The 22,946-nt window shown below is 39.6% G+C and overlaps 2 protein-coding genes across 10 annotated transcripts in view; one reads left to right on the top strand and one right to left on the bottom strand.

The window, feature by feature from the left end:
* The window catches only part of LOC131693621 (cytochrome b5 reductase 4), a 155,797-nt gene extending 150,700 nt beyond the window's left edge, over window positions 1-5,097 (top strand). For all 9 annotated transcript variants that reach the window (XM_058981580.1, XM_058981581.1, XM_058981579.1 and 6 more), the window contains 2 exons: window positions 3,449-3,538; window positions 4,584-5,097. In XM_058981580.1, the coding sequence (XP_058837563.1) occupies window positions 3,449-3,538; window positions 4,584-4,917 (424 nt within the window). In that variant the 3' untranslated portion in view covers window positions 4,918-5,097. The remainder of the gene's footprint in view (window positions 1-3,448; window positions 3,539-4,583) is intronic.
* Window positions 5,098-15,540: 10,443 nt separating this feature from the next.
* Window positions 15,541-18,686, bottom strand: LOC131691954 (parkin coregulated gene protein homolog). Its single transcript, XM_058978734.1, has 4 exons — window positions 18,067-18,686; window positions 17,512-17,793; window positions 17,292-17,441; window positions 15,541-16,645 (listed from the first exon to the last, which is right to left on the bottom strand). The coding sequence occupies exons 1-4, from the start codon at window positions 18,227-18,229 to the stop codon at window positions 16,485-16,487; spliced, it is 756 nt and encodes a 251-aa protein (XP_058834717.1). The 5' UTR covers window positions 18,230-18,686; the 3' UTR covers window positions 15,541-16,484.
* Between the last annotated feature and the right edge of the window lie 4,260 nt (window positions 18,687-22,946).

A 22,946-nucleotide genomic window follows, 5' to 3' on the forward strand; every position in this document is an offset into this window, starting at 1 on the left:
TTCAGGGTGCTTGAAAATGCAATGTATTGTAGACTACACTTTTTCAAGGTGTACAAGACGCTAAATTGGAATGAGTAGAAAAAAAAATCTAAAAATCACGTCTCACGAAACTTCACACGCATTTGGTAATCGAATTGTGTTCCGCCGTGATGGAGGACGAAACCAACGTCAAGGTTATCTCCATGGATAGGAATATATCAGTGTGAAATCCAAGTTTACCGAAGAATGTCCGAACAAAGTGAATGTCAAAATTTGCTTTAAAACTTCTAATCAAGCAGGCGATTTGTAGATGCGGAAAATTGGTTCAACTCCTATTTTATGATCTGGCTTCTCGTTACTATTACTAGTTCTGTGACTTCACCCGAAGTTTTTTTATCGTTTGACTCTCGTGGGAAATGGATTAAAGACTATCTTCGACGATATTATCAGACAACTGAGAATAACTGTTTGTTTGTCTATTTAAGTAGATTCTTCCACAGATCCTATTTTTCTGAAATTGATTGAAACCTTAGGTCTATTGATTTTAAGCAATCTTGAAAAATCGTTGGGACTTGATAAATATTTGAAGGTTTTTTCGGAATTCATGGGCTTTTTGGACAATGCAAAATATATATTTCAATGATTTAATCTATTCATAGAAACTACCTAGAATTTAATCTACTGAGGGAATCTGCTCAGAAATTGTTCACTAATCGAAAAAAATCACTTATCACTGATAACTGAAAGCTTCTAATTCGCGTAAAATTGCTTGAATGTAACATTGATGACAATATGAGCTTAATCATTTCAGCATCACTTGCTTCTGACATATGGAAGATAACACATCGCACCTACTTCTCCTTTGCCGAAGAGGGTTTCTTTTGGGGTTGTCTGTTTTTAAATAACACCAAATTATCCGTTTCCCGTGAAACTTTTGCAAAAATTTTGCCAATTCGTTAAACAAATATTTTGATACTAATCTGCTCAGTAAAAGGTTCGTTTTTGAATAAAAATAATTATAAAAATAATTAATTTTGAATAAAAATAAATTGTTTTAACACTATTTTTGAAATAGTTTCATTTAAAGTTGTTGCACCTAACGCATCAAAGTTGTACGGATAATGACGACGAAAATGTCGTTGTATTCAAACCGAAATGAAAAGATCAGTACGCAATTCCGAAAGCACTCGTGTTGAATGTTTAGAAAAGATACAAGAGGTGCTCTTGAATTGCTTTCGATTGGTTGATTCTTTTTTCCTCTCTTTTCTCTCGGATTGAAGATCTATCTCATTTTATTCCATGACTAGCAAAAACAGAACGGAAGATTGTCACATACTGAAAACTTGCAATCGAAGCATTTATCTCAATTTATTGGCTAATGGATGGCAATGGATGTTTTATGTTTTACCACTTTTTGTCCAGTTCACTTTTAAAAGAATTTTTCTTTTACATGTTTGTTATCATATCACGGTATTGAGGGTTAGCAATGTGATAGTACGGAATCTCACGTGGAAACCTGTTTACGAGGCGAGGAATTCTTGAGGCTTTTTTCAAAAAGACTTATCTACAATGAGTGACACTTTGTTTACTTTCTCTTCTGTTAATAATTCGGTCACTTTAACATTTATCTCTTAGCTCTTTTCATAATATGCTAGTCAAAAACACCATTTTTCGATCTGTACTGTAAAATAAGCGCAAATTGTTATAGTGACGCCGAAAAAATTGAAAGAGAGAGTAAACAAAGAGAGTCACTCATTCTAGATATGACGTTTTGAATAAAAGCTCTAGAAATATTTTTTCCTCGCCATCTGCATCTTGAGGGGTTGTTCATTTCTATCTTACTATTTTGCATTTCCGTGTCATCATCTTAGTTGCTGCCTTTCAGTTCGCGAATATCCGATTTCTTCCTTGCTTCTTGCCTTTACAAGTGTGAACTTCCTCAATGATGATACTGGTTGTAGATTTTGAAGTACTTGACGCAGCTTTAGCTCTTGTCAATATTACCGGAGCAGCTGCTATAAATTTTACAAATATTTATATTAAGCAGAGTAGACCGTAATGTGCCGTTTTATTCACAGAACTGGCACTATTAATTTGACTTTGATATATGCAAAGAATTCTCTGTGTAACAGTACTTTCACATTATGTTTTGTAGGTAGGAGGAAATAGATCGGCCCACCAACATTTACCACATAAACACAATTTGAAATACCGGGAAGTAGTTCCCACACGTGCCCTTTGGAATGGATTCTATTTCTCCCAAATATGACTTGAATCTGGCAGTAAGTGGTGTACGATCTTTCTCATCGTCCATATAGAAATGTCACACACAACTATGTGTTTTAAGTTGTTCGAAATTAATGGTTTCATCTGGGCTGAATTGCTAAGCGCTAAGAGCGCTGAATGCCTGATATGGTAAAACTCGATAAAGGCGGCTTCCGAAAGTCTAACTTGCGTTTACACCTTCAGGAAATGTACCACATTATGAATGCTCGGTCCTATGCGAGTCATCAATAATTTTATAATCTTTGTATTTGTCCGGAGCACCATTTCTTGCTTCTGCTACTCACTCATCTCGACAGATTGCTACCGCAAGAATTATAGTAACAGTTTCTTTCGTTCTTCAGACAAGGCATACAATATTGAAGTAACAACCGCTCTAGCAAAAGCATAAAGCACACTGAATATCGTGACCATTGTCTTTTGTGGTTGGAAATAGCCTTTTTCAACTTTTTCTCGAGAATTTGTTCAAACCAAATGAGCTATAAATTTTGTTAAAAGTCGCCGAAAAACATTTTTTTAAAATGATTTTTAAAAATATCGGGGGGTGGGGTGGTATTTTAGCCCCCTTGCCCCCCCCCCTCTGGCTATGTTCTTGGTACTATTCAGATAGTGTCAAAATGTAGTTATTTTATTCAATACAACGGTAGTTATACATGTTCAAAGATCGAGGCTACTATATTGAAAAGTTACAAGTATTATATTACAAAATTTCCAGGATATCGGAGGGGGCTATACCCCCTTGCACACGTCAGCGACAATAACACTCACAGCACATATTCAATTATTATGATATCATCTATTTCTAAGCTCACTGGTTGTTAATCGCCGTTTGCTATGCAATTCATACCCTTTCCACAATCCTAACCTAATGCATATCACCATATAACAGCTCTCGCAGCAGGCAAGATTCGATCCAATTAATCTTTAATTACAGCTCATCCTAAGTTCTAAATTGATCTCACCACCGGCAAGGCACGTCCACTTTCATCATGGCCGGTATCATCAATGCAAAATTGACCGGTTCACAATTCATAGGGCCACCAAACTTGCCAAGGCTTACAACAACTGACAGCCTTTGCGGAAAATTTGCCTCTTTCTCCGCTACGATATTGCTCTTGCAGCATCTCACTAATGAATGGTATCCGTTTTTCCCCTCTCTATTTTCCAACCCCGCCGACATTCACAGGGAGTCCATGAGCCTGCTGTATTTCAACAAAACCGAAGCGGATATCTGGTGCCGAGAGATGCTGGATAATTTATGCGCAAAGGACAAAAGGTAATTTGTTGGCTGACATCGGAGATGAACCTTCTCTGCCAAGAACAGTTCCACGGTCTATTTGTGGAATTTGTTTGAAGCACTTTTCGTCAGGGGAATAAATTGGGGGATGATTTCTTGGAAGGAAATGATTTATTTGATGAAAAAGCTCATTCTTGTAGGCGTCATCGATGAATATAAGGTGTAATAAAAAGGTTCACCTGTTTAGAAAAAATGTATTCCTAGTCTGAACATGGTAGCTTTAGCATCTTTGAACAAGTAAGTAATTCTGTTCCTAATTGAACATTAATACTGAAGTGTCTGTCTACAGTAACGTTCAAACATGCACGTCACCTTTATTCCGTTTATTACACCTTTATCCTTACACACAATGCAAAGGCACCGCAGACTAGGTTTTGATGGGTATGTGTCCTGAGTCAATATTTGCTTTTCGACACTCGCTTTTACAAAGGCAGTGTAACAGACACTCGGTTGTTTTTGTATTATAACAATGTGACACCGGGTGGTACACCCAATTGTTATGCATGTTATGCAGAGTCTGTGGACTCTACATAGTACAGGAAAATGTTTGAATAAACATGTTTTTTTTTTGTATTTCATCAAGTACTTTTCGTTATAATATTATGATGTCACAGTAAGTTTTGTTGTTCAAATCACTACACTGAAAAGGGGATTTACACTGAAGTTATTGAAACTTGATGCCTGATAATTCTTCGTCGAAGCGTTCCATTTGGACCCTTAAACATTTGAACATTATCAAATAATGTTCTCTCACAGTATAAGATGATGATTTGAAAGTTTTTTTGATTCTTGAACTGACTGAAGATTCTTGAGTTCCTGAAAAAGAACAATATCACAAATTAAACCAATCTATTCCCCTTGCGAAAACCGATTATCAACCGTTAAATCGCGGTTTTCTCCATTCCACCAATCATTCTAACATTCTGTTTATTTCCTTTACACGCTCACTTCCCACCAACCCCACGTCAATCACGCTGATCCGATGTCATCGCCAACGCCTCGCTCCATTATCGCACATTCACAGATTGACAGTGCGGCATTTCCTTTCGGCTCCACCGACGAGCCCCCCGCGCCCTCCCGATGGGTCTCCGTCGGCGATCGTCTGCGACCAACCGGTAGCAAGTGTTGCACCATCGTCCGATGACAGCCGCCATTCTACCACCAGCAGTCCCGCCTCCGTAAAACCGGAATCGGGGAGGATTTCATTGGAAATAGCGCAACAATTAACCAACGTCGATTGTCCGCTGTATGCAACCTACGTCTGTCTGTGCGGACCAAAACCATTCAACGAGTTGAGCTGTCACTATCTGGAGCAAGCTGGACACAACATGACACATTTGCACAGCTTTCAGGGCTAGCCGAGTTTAGGACTGTGATGGCGTTGATGCGTTGGGAACTTATGGGATCAGCAACTGTTTTTTTTCTGTTGTTGCAGAGACATGATAAAGTCAAGGTATGTTTAAAACGTCGACTGACCAATACGCACAGGGTTGTTGGTCAACATATTAAGAATAAGAGTAACTATGTACATTTCAAAATGACCTTTTTCGGTTACTTCTAGTTTTGAAGATTACTTGATGCTTGTGTTGTTAGAGTTAGATAACTTGGCTTCAAAGAAATGGTTCGATAGTAGTCCGATTGGAAACGGTTACGGCCAATTTCTTCACCTGGATGAAAACCGGTTTTCGGCTAATTGGTCACCAGCAACCTGAAAACTGGTTTTCAGCGAAAACCGGTTTTCAACCAGTGAAGAAATTGGCCGTTAGCATTTCCGTATACACCGATAAAAAGATAGACTTATTAAACCAAGTTGGTATTATTATAGTTGATGGTGTCGTGCAATGACAGTAGCGAAGTAATTTTGAATCAGTTTTGATCGTATTGGTCCACACCTGTACAATGCGCAGTGTACTTCAACAAATTTTAGACAACGCCATCAGCTCAGACAGTGTACTCATTGTATCCATCTCCGATGGATGTTCGGCGAAGATCACAAATGTTACCCGACTCGGAATACTCGGATAGAGTCGGGTGTGCCTCAGGGAAGTCATTTGGGCCCGCTACTGTTTATTTTATTCGTAAACGATTTATGTTCCGCTATACAGTCTCCTAAGTATGTTTGCTGATGATCTGAATTTTTTCCGTGTAATTGCGTCGGCAGTCGATTGCTGTGTCATTCAAGCCGATATTGATGTGCTGCTAAATTGGTGTACTCATAATGGCATGGAAGTAAATGTGCAGAAGTGCAATGTGATATCGTTCTGTCGAAACAGGCACATCATGACATTCGATTATAGAATGGCAGAAAGCAGTATCAACCGAGTTAATACGATAAAGGACCTAGGCATTCTCCTCGATAACAAATTAAATTTCGCGCAGCACATTGCAATGACTACAGCTAAGGCCTATGCCGTGCTGGGGTTCATTAAACGAAACACGCAGCAATTCAGCGATATTTGACGCTCTTTTGTGCACTCGTGCGTAGCATCCTGGAGTACGGCGTGCTTGTGTGGGCGCCTTATCATTCTGTGCAAATCAATCGCGTCGAACGAATTCAGCGTCACTTTGTTCGATACGCTCTGCGACTACTGCCATGGAATGATCCTGTTCGACTACCGCCGTATGAACAACGATGCAACCTTCTACGTTTACCGACGCTTGCAAGTCGGAGGATAATGCTGCAACGGCTCTTTGTGTTTGAACTTCTCGGAAACAATGTTGAAGAGTTGCTGAGCCAGGTTCGCATCAACGTACCACCTAGACCTACCAGACGAACTGATTTCTTTCGGACTCCTATGTATCGTACACTTTTTGCTCAGAACAATCCGTTCAATGTGTGCTGTCGTAATTTTAATGATGTAGCTAACCTGTATGATTTTAACATAACCAAGACTACTTTTAAACTTAAAATTAGTAATAATTAAGGAACTGTCTGTACGAATACTTCGAAGACCAGTACTAATAAATAAATACTAAATTTGGCAAGTATTCCCACTGCAAAAATCGTTTTCATGACATTTTACACACCGTTGTTTCCACAACTAGAGGTTCCCGGGATTTTTGGTTTTCCCGGGATTCCTGAATCCCCGGAAAATTTGTTTTCTCATTCCCAGGATTCGGGAAAAAAATTTTTTAATTTGTTCCAAAAAACTTACCTTCCGCAAAAAAAATTCTGCAGGCTCTCTCGACCGGCAAAAACTTGGAATGGGTAGTAATTGTAAATTGTGCTGTTTCAACTGGTTCGCAGATCAATTGGGGATATATCCACCGACTAATAGACATAACACTCGAAAACAATGATTCGCCCGCTTTAACGATCATTTCAAATATATTTGTAGTTGGGACTGTGGCCGCATTGTGGCACCACTGACATATGAACAATCATATGGGAGATAGACCACTAGTGATAAATTGTTCCCAAGCCTGAGGGGTAACCGACTAGCAAATGAGTGTTTGGGACCGTGAATAAAAGGTGGAGCTAGTGTTTTGGGAAAATTGCCGGATCGATGTTTTTTGAGGGAATGCCCTCGTAGTGTTATGTCTGTTAGTCTGTGGTATATCTTTGAACTCGGTAACATGCAGACATTTTTGTGATTTTGTATTCATTTTTTTCGTCTTCGGCACTTACGTACAGAGTACTCTTAGTACTATTGTTAATGTCAATGTTAAAAATTACTAATTACTAACTTATATATTTTTAAGGCACAGTGTTCAAATCGTAGGCAAGTCTTTGCTAAAGAATATTCATGTTTTCATACTAAAATCGACAAATTTGCCGACTTACCGCGAAGAATTTTTTACAGGGGATCATCCATAAATGACGTAGCATTATATGGGGGAGGGGGGAGTTTTGTATTTTGTGATGATGTGTGACGACAGGGGGTAGGGGATCATGTCATGCTACGTAGCTTTTTTAAAGGGGAATAGAATAGAATTTTTAAAAAAAATTACGGGGACAAGGGGGGGCAGAGTTACCGTCAAGCTACGTAATTACCAGGGGGGGGGTATTTAGAGGTTTGTGACGAAATGCTACGATGGGGGAGGGGGGTGTTAAAAATCACTCAAAAAATGCTACGTCATTTATGGATCATCCCCAGTAGCTTTACCCGACCAGGAGAAAATAACTGGGCAATAACACGAGCATACTATTTTTTGGTATTCATACCAAAACTTAGTATTAATTGATTATTATACCTCATTGAGGTATTAAGCAGGTATTGAAGAAACATTTTTCAATACCTGCTTAATACCTCAATGAGGTATAATACTTTATGTTAGTATTATTTATGTATTCCAGTTATTTTTACAAATACCAAACCAATACCTTATTGAATACCTCCATTGAGTGAATTTTATTATTGGAAGGTTGAAAAATGTTTTATTATCATTCAGGTATTATAATAACTCGTTTCATTATGAAATAGTTATTTGTAGAACATGTCTGTGTTCTTTTTTTGATATTTTACCTCTTATCTAGAGCTCATTAATACCATATTGTGGTAAACAGTCGTTGGCATTGATACCTAAATTTAGTATTCCGCAGCTATTTTCTTCTGCTCGGGTAGTGGTGCGCATGATATCTCCGCAACCTATGAAGCAATTTTTTTATTTTATTTCAATAACTAGATCTTCAATGAAAGTGTTTGCAAATAGTGGTTGGTTACGGAAATTGGGTTGATTTCTTTAAAATACCGATTACCTTTAGTTTCAAAAATTGGGATGGTTTGTAAAGATATCGTACTTAACGCAAACGCTATTTTAAATAAGGAAATTTCCCCGAACGTCTGTAGGAATATTTGGTCCGTTCATAGAATGCCTATTTCGTCCAATGTCCAATTTTCTTATATGAATTATACATACCAGGTGTATAAGCTTAAATACACTGTTTGCTCATAGATGGCGTTACTGAGCATATTTAGCTACCATAGAAACGTCATACTTTTTTGTGTGAGTTCGACACCTGTTTACATTAATCATTGCACATCATAATCAGCGAAAGGCTCGAAATGAGGCTGATGGAACATAAGTTGCTTTCTTATACTCCTCGGTTTTTGTTAAACGCAATCCAAAATGTTCACTGAATAAAGCAAACGGTTATTGAAGGATCCAACCCCATACTTCAGCGGATCTTTGCAATAAAGGCCCATGTCGGAGACTACACCATAAATCTCTACTTTCCGGGCGAGTACGTAGATAAGATACTTCTTCGTCGAAAGCTCGCAGCGAGAAATCCTATTTATCTCTTCACAGTCACTCACAGATAATCTACGTTCATCTGGTCGGACCATCGCGGTACCTGTCGCAGCCGAGTATTGTTTAGTAGCGTGTATGTGCTTATCTTACTACCCATTTGGGCTCAAAGTATTACGCCGTCCATGTCTGTGCTAGGGTGACTAGACGTCCTGGTTACCCAGGACGTATCCTGGTTTTTAACTGACGGCCCTGGTGTCCTAACACATCGAAGACAATGCTTGATTTGTCCTGGTTTTTCTCCTTTAAGCAAAAAAAATGGTGGGTCTTATCTAAATTTATTCTGGTCCAGGTAGCAAGTAACGGCCGACCGCAACCGCAACTTCAATGTATACACGCACACGCAGAGTACGAGAAACAATATACCCGAATTTCCCAATAGTCCGCTTCGAAGAAAATTCTGGCAGGCAGACATCATCAAGATTCCAGCAGCTGCTATAATTTTCAAATTTTTTGGTATGCTCTTTTGTTCCCCAGCATGTACTTCTAAAATTTTATTATGCTCACATCCACTCATTGCTGAACTACCTTGTATCTGTGTGGGGCCGTGCCAGTATCTCGAATCTGAAAAAGCTAAAAACGCTTCAAAACAGATGTCTTAAAATTATTTATAAAAAACCATTTATGTACCCTACTATTTTGTTATACAATAATAATGCCCATAACATTTTACCTTTGCTTGGGTTGACTAACTACCAAACAATAATATACATCCACAATGCTTTGCATAATACTATTGCTCATAACAATCTAGAATTTACAACAGGCATTCGAGCTCACAGCACTAGACAAGCCAATCATTTATTATACTCCAGAGTATCCACGAACCTTGGTCAAAGACGCATTTCTTTCATCGGACCTAAGTTATTCAACCAGCTTCCTACTGATTTAAAGCAAATAACATGTCGCACCCGTTTCCAAGCAAAATTGAAACTAATTTTAAAAAATAAAATAGGAGAATTTTTAATTTAAACTTCGTTCACCACCAATCGAGCTTATTCCTTTAGCTATAATTGGTTAACATTTTTTTAATAAAAACAATTGATAAATGCATTTTTTATAGCAATTAGTAATAAATAAATTTAAATTATTATGAGCTTCCTGCAAAGCTACGATGGGACCCTTAAAAGGATTCTTTTCCGCTGGGTACTCGCCGTAGCTTCTTGTCAAATTTTGTGTTTTGTCGGTCTCGTATTGTTTTTTTTTGTTCTCAGCGTTTCCGCGATTCGTAACTTTGTTTTGTTGTGCTGACCTTTTTTTTTGTACGCTGAGAACTGATGTGTCCACTACCAGGGGGCTCCGTTTGTGAGCTTTTTGGTGTGGGGGTAAGAGGCGGGCTATTAAAAAAAAAAAAAAAAAAAAAAATGGCCCTAACAGAATTCTGCCAACGATGCCGGGCAAGATTCGCTGCACCGTTTCACTTTTCTTTCTATTTATTTGAATTTCACCATGTTTACATTTTAGATGTCTAATTTCAAAGAACTGTTTTTGCAGTTGAAAAAACACAAGGAGGCAGTTGCATTTAGTTTGAATATGACAAGTGATACGAAATTTATAGGGGGACCCGGGGCTATTAAGATCGTGGGCGTAATTCGGACCCCCTCGATTTCTCAAAAAAAAATCGTAAGACTTTATGACTGTCGTACATATTTGTGGAACCGTTATTCCAATATATTAGTTTTGACAGCTGAATCTAATTCTTTGGTTTTTTTAGAAAGAAGAAACAACGTGTTTCATTTTTCTGCCATCCTCAAACCAAGAATCATTATAATGGTAAAATCGCGACTAAAGCAACAAATAAAAGTAAAAAAATAACAAGTATGTGATTTGTAAAGCTTGAGGCTCCAATTTTATGGAATGACTTTGTTTGGATGAAAACACAGATATTTTCAAGACGCTACTAAAAATTTATCGCCCCTTGTTCATTACATTTCTGCCTTTCCATTTGTATGGTCTCTAGTACGTTAAAAAATGACGTACTAGAGACTGGAAATGGATTTGACGAATCCTTGCATAAAATTTCCAATTTGCAGACTAAAAAAATCTGTCACGCGAAAACATGGCGATATGTTTGCATAATAATTTGAAAAAAAAAATATTTGAATCGGACCAATACTTTTATGAAAAGTATTACTCGGCAGCAGTTTCAATATCAATGTAATCAATGACATTTCAAGGTCATCAATGTTTTTTTCTCGTCTTCAAAATTAAAATTTAAAAGGCAATATATGTAGATTAAAAACAAAAAATAAAAATTCCTGATCTATTCAGTAGCTACTTTTCAATTCATTCTCCAAAACACAGCTCAATTAGTCGGTGTTAAGTCAGACCGGACTAAGTCGCAAAATCTTGAAAAATGAGATAATGATAGCACTGGATAAAGATTTTTTTGAGCTACATTCAACTTTAACCAGTTTTTAAATATGTTACCATAAGCAAGAGTTACGGCAAACATTTATTTTAAATTATTGCGTAAAGGATGTTGCGATTCAGACTTTAAACTCGTTTTGCTCGAAATTGACAATGTCACTTAGTCCGATCTGACTTAACACCGACCAATTGCAAGCCTCGATACTGGAGGACCCTCTCAAGCTAGTAATATTTCTATTCCGTTTTTTTACTACAATACACGATTTGACCTGACAGTTTAAGGTATAACAAAGTTCTATTATTACATATTTGATTGGCGACAAATCACACCTAAAAGGATGCATTATGGTACCAAATCAAAAAGTTTTAAATATTTCATCAAGAAATGTTAAAGAAATATCAACAAAGAACTTACTTTGATGAATGTTGAAGCAGTGTTAACAATAATTTACAATGTAATATGCATTTTATACGATTTGTCGATTACGCTGTGTTCGACGGTTAATCGTTAATTTAACGTTTTAGCCAAGTAATAAGAAAGGATTTGTGCCCTTCAAGTGCAAAGACTGGTTTTACCAAAAATTTTCGTTCTGGTGAGAAATTTTGGTGTTTACCCAATTTTTCTCCTTGTGGTGAAATATAGTAGAATAAAGTTTTAAAACATTGGGAAATCAGTATGATATTTATATAGAACAGCATGTATGAATAGTAAAACAGCATTATTCCAATCGAGTGTACTCCATTGCCTTTTACTTTGCCAGCTCGTAACTGATACAAAGTAGTGAAATTGCATGTAAAGGAAAACCTATATAATTAAAACAGTGGTGCTTATGACATAATAAATTACAGAAGCCAATAGCTGCCGAGCACGATACAGTATGTCCCATTAGAAAATGCGAAAATCTTTAATTTTCAACTAATTTTAAATACGTTTTGTTTTCGTTTATGTTAATAAACAGTTAAATTGTATTATTTAGTTCGTTTATTTGAGATGCCTTCATTAATGGCTCAAGTTACTTTAATTGAGCATGTGTAAGAATTGAACGCTTGGTAGTATGCGTAGGAAAAATTGTGCACAGCTTATCCGTCGATTTATCCATATAAAGCATTTATTAAACTGTAAAAGAAGAAAATCAGTCGATTTATTAGATTAGCAGGATTCAAATTATGCAGAATAGTTGGTGAAAAAACAATTGGATGGTGCTTTTGAAAAAGTGGCTGTGGTTTTTTCACTACGCAGTTGTGTAGCGTGCTCCAAGACAATGTGGTGATGTGACGAAAAATCACCGCCACTTTTTCAAAAGCACCATTCCGCCCGGTCATTTCTTTTTCCACCAACTATTTTGCATGATTTGAATCGCGATAATCTAATAAATCGACTGATTTTCTTCTTTTAGAGTTTAATAAATGATTTATATGGATAAACCGGTGACAAAGTTGAACGTATTTTTTCCAACGCATACTATCAAGCATTCAATTCGTGTAGACGCTCACCGAAAGTTCTTTGAACCTTAATTCAAGCTTGTTCCAATTAGAATTCTGCCACTTTTTTATACTGTAGCTGCTCTAGATCAAACATCATTGAAGTTGGAACGCGAGAGACGTGAAAAAATTCTGCACGGTCATGTTGAAACCACAATGGAGGCATGATAACCCATTTTCGACGCTGGAGTTGGAGTTGTAGTTGAAGTTGATTCTTACTCTGTGCGGCATGTGATGCAAGAAAACAATTCGGAATCAATGTGAGAAATGACATGTGTAGTGACAATGCAATTTTACTAAAATGCTCCTATCAAATAAAAGTAAAAATAATGTCAGTAACTGATACCGACTTGCTGTCAGTTAGACGATGTATCAAAACTAACACCAAATTGGTTCCAATTAGGTATTAAATCTAAATAGTTCATAAAACATGTGTTAACACCTCGTTTAGCCAAGCACTGAAGCTCTGGGTCGCTGATGAAATTAAGGAAACAAACTGTCTTTTGGCATGAGAGCCAAACGCCTGCGAGTATGCAACCTGTTGTTTTCCTTGTCTGTGCTTGGCTAACCGAGACAACACTCGGTACCGAACTTGCCAATTAGTCTAGGCGTTCACACATATTGTGTGAACTGTTTGGATTTATTGTCTAACTGACCCCAATGTCAGTTACTGACGAGTGGAACACGAAACATTAAAATCCAACTTTTCAAAGTTAGATGTTGTGTCCTTATGCGCAAATTTATTAGTCCATTTTTGTCCTTTGGAAAAAAGATAGGTTGCATGTTAAAAAGTAAGCCTTTGTTTTTTTTTCATTTTCCACGGGACATACTGTACCCAATCGCAAAGAAAGGCTCCTCCAGCAATCAACTGGTTCGATGTTGCCATAAAGCAATATTTATCGACATTAATTAAAATTTCATCGCATCCGCGCGTGTCGTGTTGGAACAGAAAAACTACAGAAAATTGAAGATGATCCCATTAGCGAAAATTAACGAAAGTAAATTACCTCTCGCGCTCTTTTTATGTTTCCTGGTTTCACACTGAAATAACACGTGATGCTCTCCTATCGAGGTGCTGTTTGTTTTGAGGGTGAAAATATATCCAACTCATCGGAAATGGTTGAATGTTTCGATAGTAAATTGGTAACGCAGTTCGTATACAGATACATATCAAGCAGTCAACCCCTTTCACTATGAAAGAATATCATAAAATAAACGAATATTTACCCCTAAATGACTAATTCTTTATTGGGCCCTATTCTCACAGTCACGTCACCTAGTGACTAGAACAAAATTTACTCTAGTCACTAGGTGACGTGACTGTGAGAATAGGGCCCATTATTGAGCGAAGAGTTCAAAATTGAACCTATTACCTTCGAGCGAATCTAGTCGTCCCTGAATTTTAAAAGTCCATGTAAACAGTACAATCGAACTGTCAAGAAAAGTGAAATTAACTGTTTCAGTAAAGAACCTAATTAAAGAGGATGAATATTTTGTAAAATTTCGGCTAAATTTTTGAAAAGGGGCCCTTATATTGAAACGTTAGAAGTATTCTACTTTAAAATCAATAGTGATGGGAAGTTTGTACCTTTCATTTGAGACTAGAAACAGAGGTGCAATTTTTTGTCACGTGCACACATACATACACACAGATATTTTCCGACCTCGACGAACAGAATAGAATGGTATATGACACTCGGCCTTCTGTGCCGGGATTAAGACGATGTTCAGAGTGATTGCATAAACTTTCTATATGAGAAAGGCAAAAAAGGAAAGAAATTAATTAGAAGCGTATAAACTGATCGATATTATTTTTGGCCCAAACGAGTAGTGAAAAAGCAAACTACTAGAAGTACAATGAACACAGACTAATGAAATAAAAGAAAAAAACATATTTAACATGCAATCAAACTTATTAGCCATGGGTGCATTTCGACATCGTCTCTTCAGAAACAGACACTAACTTTTTGTCGGAATATATTAGCGCCGGCTTGACGCTAAATCCCTAAAACTAAAACACACTTTGTGTTTCAATCGAACGACTGGCCAAACGTGATGTCATGTCCGAGCAAAAGTTCTGTTTATACCGATAAGACACAGTGAAGCCAAAACTTGTCTTGGCTCTAGGCCTATGCGAAAGCACTATGCTATATTTCACCCTAAGCAGAAAAATTGGGTAAACACCCAAATTTCTCACTAGGGCGAAATTTTTTGGTTAAACCAGTCGTTGAACTCGTCTAAAACCAGCAAATGAACAACAATTGCATTTTATTAGAATTTCATCGTGCTATGCTAACAGGGAATTGATGATTCACGTGCGTCGGTTAATAATAATAAATAAATTAATATAAGAAAGTCCTCTCGGTCTCCTCGATGCACCACTATCAAGGTGTAACGCAAAAACCATCTTAAAGGAATTCTGTCAGAGGCACTTTAAAAATGATGCACAAATATACATAATGATGTTTGCAATAGTGTTGTTGTTGGCAGTTTGTCTCATGTACGGAGAAAGGATCATTATTCCCAAAGAAATGCAGTACTCTGGTCTGGATCAGCTTCAGAAAAGTCATTCGAATATTGATTAAACCAGCTCATTAGCGCGAAACTATGTGTATCGCCCTAATACCAACGATCATATTTCCAACATGGTCAACACGTGTGTGTTACCTAAACAAACACAAAAATATCATTCTCATCGTGATCAATCCCAGAAAGGTCACGACTGGGAATACACGTCAACTATGCTAAGCCAGACGCTGCACTAATCAAAGACTTCAAATGAGTAGTGTGTTTCAAACCTATTTACCGGATATCCACTCATATTTTTGAAACTAACTGCTATAAACAAATTGAAAAGAAAACTGTCATCAATCTCATGAAACTAATTTTATTGCACAGATTAAAGTAATTCAATTGTTTTTGAATAAACGGAATGTTGCACATTATTATTTAACCTACGAATGTCCATAATTATTAGAAAAAAACTATTCTACCTTACAGCTAAACGCAAAATTTTTACTTATGAACACTTGTGGTGCACTAAATAACATATTAAACCTGATATTTCAAACTACTCGACAGCGAAACCAACAGACCGGTATTCACTTTGCTATATTTCTCCCTTAGTGGAGGAAAATTGGGGTAAAACCCATTTTTTCTCCTCTAATGAGAAAACTGTTTTAAACCACTTTTGCGCGTTAAGGGCACAAAACCTATAAATAAATTAGTTATAGAATTTTCGTTTCGAATTCGTCTCACCAGTGTTTAGAAAAAGAACTTTTCTTGCGCGACATCATCCTGGTTTGCTCAGGAACGCAATTAGTGTCTCCGTTTTTAAAGTTAGCGTCAATCCGGTGCTTGCTTAGTCCTGTCACTCTGTTAGTGTCGGATTCTGATGAGACGAAGTCACAACAAAAATTCCATAACTAATTTAGCCGGGTATTTATATTAGCTAAGCAAAGCTTTGGTATTACATTTTGTCACGAAACTTGTCCTGCTATTTCGACAGCAGCTATTGCATTTTTTAGCTAAAACTTAATTGAAGCAGATTGAAGGGATACTATAACAAATATATTTAAAACCATTATTGCTATACTACTGATTGGGAATTGTAACATTTCGATATGGTATCCTATTAGATATTAAAACTTTGGGGGCATTCATTGCACTGTCGTACATAGTAATCCGTCTACTTAACTAATTTGGCACATTCCTAATTAGCACTATTTCACCAACTTACTTAACTAATTAGAATGGTACGAAATCTGATCTGTTCTGGTCCTGTTTTAACTTATGAAAAGCATTTTTTCCGGCAACGAAATGTTTAGTTCAAATAACAGGACTCGTACGTTGGGACCATGTACTTGATGTTGATGAAGGCATCCTCACCGCCATGTCGTTCCAACACCTGCAGGGTTTCATCGATCAGATCACCCACATTCATGTTGTTTTTCTGAGCGTAATCGATAGCATCGCCGGAGTTTACTGTGAAAAGTCAACAGGATATTTTAATTAACGATGCAATATTGTATTTCTGATTTGGTATGTAACTAGCGATTTGGATAGATCTATAATTTTCACACATCTCAAACACTCGAGGTGGACGTTTGTCTCCGTGTCCGTGAAACCATCGACGTTTCTCCATGGGACAGACAACAACAAACTAATAACACACTGCTCTATATCAACACGATGGCAGCATCTGTTAAACAAACATTATAAGCTAGTTGATAACCTAAACATCATTGCACCATCCCCCCAAAAAAGCAATTTGCTCTGACACGAAGCAAGTAAAACATGCCGCTATACCATTGATTGCTTCGAATGACGTAATAAGTTCGACGAATACCAAAGCTCATCTACCGGTGGCAAAGCATGACCTTTCAAGCTGCCAACCTGCGGCAGTCAAAACTGTCGTTCAAAACTGCAAACAGTAGGGTCATTAAAACAAACTTTACGAACGGCAACAACAACATTATCCCTTCGTTTTTCCATGCAAACACGCCGATAATAAATTTCAAACTCAGCTTGCACGTCAGCTTTTCCTCACTTCCAATGAGAGGCTAATGTAATACAAGTGCTTCTAAGTATGTATATGGGCTGGATGCAAAAGCTGAGGCCTCGTACTTACTGTTTTTCACTTTATAAGCATTAAACATTGGCAGCAGCTGACGGTAGAAGGGCACCAGTGCCGGTCCGATGAGATCCGATGCCATTACTAGCTGTTGGATGATTTTCAATGTGACGCACATGACCTCGATGTTACGTGTATTAAGGGCATCTGCAAAACCGGAGAAACAAGATTAAGGTCATTCAGTAATTAGTGTGCCTCAGGTGTGCGCGTGACGAACTTTTGATCGGTATGATGAGTTGCGGTATAACGGGATAAATTTTGTCTCCACCGTGCGCCAGCAGATCCTGTACACCCTGGCGGGCATAGGTTTTGTACGGGTGCCTGGTTTCCGATAGACCATCGAAGAACAACGGCAGGTACAGCCCATAGTCCAGCTTGTCGATATCAACGGTCCACGCAATTTTGTCTCCACCGGTCAGATATTCCATTTTGATTGGCAGATCTCCTCGGTCGTAGTACATTCGAAATGAGGTCGCCCTCGGTTGGATTAGGTGTTTATCTAAAAATTATAGTAAACATTAGGTCATGATATATTTTTACCCCGATTCTACATTACAGAACTGATAAAAATACAAAAATGAAACAAACACTGACGATAATTGCGTATGACCAGTAAGAATAGTAACAAGCCATCATGTAAAAGACTTCTATAGACAAAGGAGTAAAGTAAATAAATAGAAAAGAACACGCGAAGCGCGATTGGTTTTAACAACAACAAAAATTAATTAACAACAGATAAGCAAAACGCTACCAACAATCGGACTATACTCACGTTTCTGCGCCTTGGGAGGGCCCATCACGCGTGTGTTCTTCTGGAGCGACTCGATGGAAAATGCTGGAACTGGCCGCATACTGGGAGCACTTTTCACAGCTCTCACTGCCGAAAAGGGCCGAGTCTTAATTCCGAATGTCGCCGACGAGGACTTGGTCGCCATTGCTTTTTTCTTTCCTTTGAACGGTTCGTCTGATTGCACACAAACTCCGGTGCTAATCGTCTTTCCCGGGTGGAGAAGACTTATTTGTCGATTAATTTGATCCTTATCAGCTCCTTTTCCAATCGGTGATCGGTGGGTGAACGTTTTTCATGGAAAACTTTTTTTCTTGTATCACATCAAAGCGGAGCAAGAGTAATAGTATTTTCATTCGACTGATTCCGTTCCGTTCTCGGTAACGATAACAAATAAACAGTTCACAGGCGAAAATGCTTTTACATCGGCCCAGGGCCAGAGACTAGAGCACTGGAGCAAATATATACGGTGTCAGAGCGGTTACTGGGCGGAGTGGGTGGTATTTCGTAAAAATACCTTCAGTTTTGTGTTTGGTCATGGAACCATGGAGACGAGCCTAGTCACATACGAAGTCCGTATTGCAAACAAGCGGCCACCTGAAATATGCAACATTGAATGCAAGGCTACGAATCGGAGGAGACGTATGGTCATTTGCTCAATAAAATGCACCAAATCTGTTAGGTTAAGCCAAAAAAACTCCATAAATTGTATATGATTCACACTTAGGTAATTAGGTACCGTATTTACGTTTTGTTATGAACCGTGTTAGAAGATGACCGAGAAAGAGCAATATCAGGAATTAGAATAAATTGACTCGATTGCATTGCCATATCGTCTCATCAGATGGCAGTTCACTTCTTTATGCTTCTTATGCACCCATGCCGACACATCGGTAAGTTCACCTTCTTTCCTCCGCGTTGTCTCACTTTGGTTGTACTTAGCCTAGAGTGATGCAGATAGGAATAATCCCGGGAATCACGCATACCGCTTCTGACGATATCGTTCTGTGCGCGCTCGCTACAGGAACAGCCATTAGGCGAAACGTGCTTGTCAACTTCGTTCAGTTCCACATTGAGTTCAGCACACCACTCAGGCCAGAACACCACATCTCAGTATTGAGAATTAAACACCCGCCAGAAGTCGTCTCGAGACGGCTGCATCTTACTCCTCCGATGTTCGGCATGATCTTTTCTAATGCCGTCCTGGCTGTTGTAATTTAACTAATCGTCGACCATAGGTGCTTCAGTGCACGTATCTATGAAATCGAGTATCCCCCGACGCAGATCACGGCACGCTGGTAGTATGGATGGAGCCCTGAGGTATTCCCGACGAGACCCTTATCGAGCCACCCAGTTGACGCTGTTGAACGCGTTCTTTACGTCGATCGTTATTACGGCGCAGTAGCGATTAACCCTTCTCTTTTACTTCAATAATTTCTCCGTGCTTACCTTGACTGTGCGGTTGGCATCCACCGTCGAAATCCCTTTCCGGAATCCGAACTGCCTCTGCGATAGCCCGCTCTCATTTGCACCGTAGTTCAACAGCCTATTGAGGATGACCCTTTCTAGAAGGTTACCAAGAGTATCCAGCAGGCATATAGGCTGATACGATGCTGGATCTCGTGGTGGCTTATCTGGTTTTAGTAGTAACACCAGCTTCTGGATCTTCCATCTATCCGGGAAGTAGCTTTCGTCCAGACATTTATGTAGCACTATTTTGAACATGTCCGAAATGTTAGCGGGGACAGGGTCATCAACACGGACTCACTTCCCGGATTATGCAGCGTACGCCGAAAGACCGAACACCGACGGATAGTGCGGACGCGCGTAATCGCGAAAGATAAACGTAATACGAAAGTATAGAAAACACGTCTTTATTGTATCGATAGCGTTACAAGAAGAAAAAAGGAAAGGAAAATATTTTTCTTCACTTATGTCTACAGTGCTGACAACCGTCGTTGGCTGTCATTGCAATCCAGTGGCGCAGGGAAAATATCGCTCATACCTATACTACCAACACTCCTCCTCGATAACTTCACTGCGAATCTGCTGCCTAACCATTTTTGCTGATTAATCCCATCGAGGCTGAGAACTTAACCTGTTTCAAACTTCCAACGGGCTTAGTCAACAAATCCGCTGTCATGTCTTCCGACGCACAATACTGCAAGGTAACTGTTCCGTTCTCCACAAGTTCACGAGTGAAATGCATTCGAGTGTCAATATGTTTTGACCTTCGTGACTGACGCTCGATTTCGACAAAATTTATGCAGCTTATGTTGTCTTCAAACACTAGTGTTGGTCCTTCCTGCTTGCAGTTCATATCTTCCAGTAGTCTGCGGATCCAAATCAACTCTTTGCACGCTTCAGATAGGGCAGTGTACTCTGCTTCCATGCTTGAAAGAGAGACACACGTTTGCTTTCGACTAGCCCAAGATATGGTAGCTCCACTCAGTTTAAAAAGGTATCCGGTGTTTGACTTCCGGTCGGTGATATCACTACTCCAGTCGGCGTCGCTAAAACCATGTAGTACCAAAGAACTCTTCCTGTCTGACTTCAACACCAACTTATAGTCACTCGTCTTCAACAGGTACCGGACTACTCTCTTGAGCTCCAACCAGTCTATTTCTGTAGGGCCACTAACGCTTCTGCTCAGAATTGACATGCTTGCAGCCACGTCAGGACGCGTGTTCACTGCCACGTACAAAAGTGCTCCAACTAGGCTGTGGTAATCTTGATTATCCGTTAACTTCTTGCTGCTTACACGATTTTTGTAGTAACCGGGATCTAGAGGTATCTTCGATCCTTTCGCATCTGCAAGACCGAATCGGCTGGCAATCTTCCGAATAAACGTTTCTTGATCCAGTGCGAAATACCCGTTGTTGTCCTTCGTGACACGAATACCTAGGAACTGTTTCACCGCTCCAAGAGACGACAACTTGATCTTCTTCAGTAGCTCTTGTTCTACATTGATGATTTCTCCCTGCGACAAATTGTTTGTATACAAGCAAGGATCGGACTGCGCTTGGGCGAACCCCATATCAGACAAAATTCTGTCAATCGTGTCGTGCCAGACTTTGGCCGCTTGTTTCAGACCGTACAAACTGCGATGTAATTTGCAGACTAGCTTCTCATTTCCGCGGACCACAAATCTTTTGGGTTGTTGCATAAATATCACCTCTTGTAATTTTCCGTGTAAGTATGCACACTTCACGTCGACATGATGCACAATCATCCGCTTCTGTCCCGCTATTGTTAGAAGGGTCCTTAATGTGGTCTGCGTAGCGACCGGTGCAAATACCGCATCGTAATCGACGCCATATCGTTGCGAGAAGCCTTGAGCAACTAGTCGGGCTTTGAACCGTGCTACGTTACCTTCAGCATCCTCCTTTCTTTTGTATACCCATTTACATCCGATGGGCGAACGATCCGCAGGCAACTCCACCAACGACCACGTTCTATTCTGCATTAAAGACTCGTACTCATCTTTCATGGCCGCTTGCCACAACGATCGCTCCGGACTGCTCAACGCCTCCTCGCAGCTGGTAGGATCAAGCTGTGCAATTATAGCAACGTCAACTTCGTAATCCTTCAGCTGTTTCGGAAGAGCACCACGCGTGCTCCGCATCGGTCGCTGGTCACCCTCGGGACAACTGGCTTCTTCACTAGTCTCGTCACAGCCGAAGTACTCTTCTCCCGAGTCACTTCACTCCTCCTGAATCGATGACTGTCGTTCACCTATCGGCTTCTTCGCAGCAACGTCGATCAGCTGTTCTTCATTCTTCTCATCAAGATCATCGTTCATCAGCGAACCGTTCTGCAGCTCAATGAACCGAGCATCTCGACTGATGATGATTCTGTCGGATGTCGGATCCAGGAACCTATAGCCCTTACGGTCGTCGCTGTAGCCTACAAACACTAACTGTTGCGCCTTGTTGTCAAGTTTCGCCCGCTTCACATCAGGAATATGTACATAAGCGACGCTTCCGAAAATCCGAAAATGCTTCAACGAAGGCTTTTCCCCATACCATTTTTCGTACGGAGTCGTGTCCACTGAGCGCGAGGGTAATCTATTCTGAACGTACGACACAGTCATGATTGCCTCGCCCTAATACCTTTTTGGAAGTCCCGCGTCCAGCAACATACAGGTGGCCATCTCCTGCAGGGTACGGTTTTTCCGTTCGGCCACGCCATTCTGCTGGGGTGAATACGCTGTCGTAAACTGAACTTGGATCCCTTCTAACTCATAAAACTCCTTCAGCTCCTGATTTGCGTACTCGCCGCCCCCATCTGAACGAATAACACATGGTGCCCTGCCGAATCTATTCTTCACGTGGGCCACGTACCGTTTAATGCACCGAACTGCATCGGATTTCTGTCTCAATAGGCAGACTACCGTGTACCGACTGAAGTCGTCAATAAGAGTCATAAGGTAACGGCAGCCCCCCGGGGTTACGTTCACAACCGGTCCACATACATCCGTGTGAACCAAATCTAATACCCGTTTGGTTCTACTCTTAGTTGATTTGGGAAAGAATTTCTAGGCAGTTTACCTTGAAGGCAGTGTTCACATACTAGCCTTAATCCGCAGTCCTGCACTACTAGTCCATCGCCAAGGTTTTCAGCGACCATCTGTTCCAGCACCGCCGAGTCACGATGCCCGAAACGTCGGTGCCACGTATGCTGGCAGTTCTGCAAATGCTTCTTCTCACTGCTGATTTTGGCTTCCTCCACCTGTCGCAAGACGTACAGGTTGCCACACAAATCCGCTACTGCTACCACCTTTCCTTCACGATCAACGATTTCACATTTCGACGCACCAAATTGCACAGCTAACCCCTTTTGTGTCAGCTTCCGAACGGAGAGTA

Source organism: Topomyia yanbarensis, chromosome 3 (genome assembly GCF_030247195.1).
Source record: "Topomyia yanbarensis strain Yona2022 chromosome 3, ASM3024719v1, whole genome shotgun sequence".
Taxonomy (NCBI): Eukaryota; Metazoa; Arthropoda; class Insecta; order Diptera; family Culicidae; genus Topomyia; species Topomyia yanbarensis.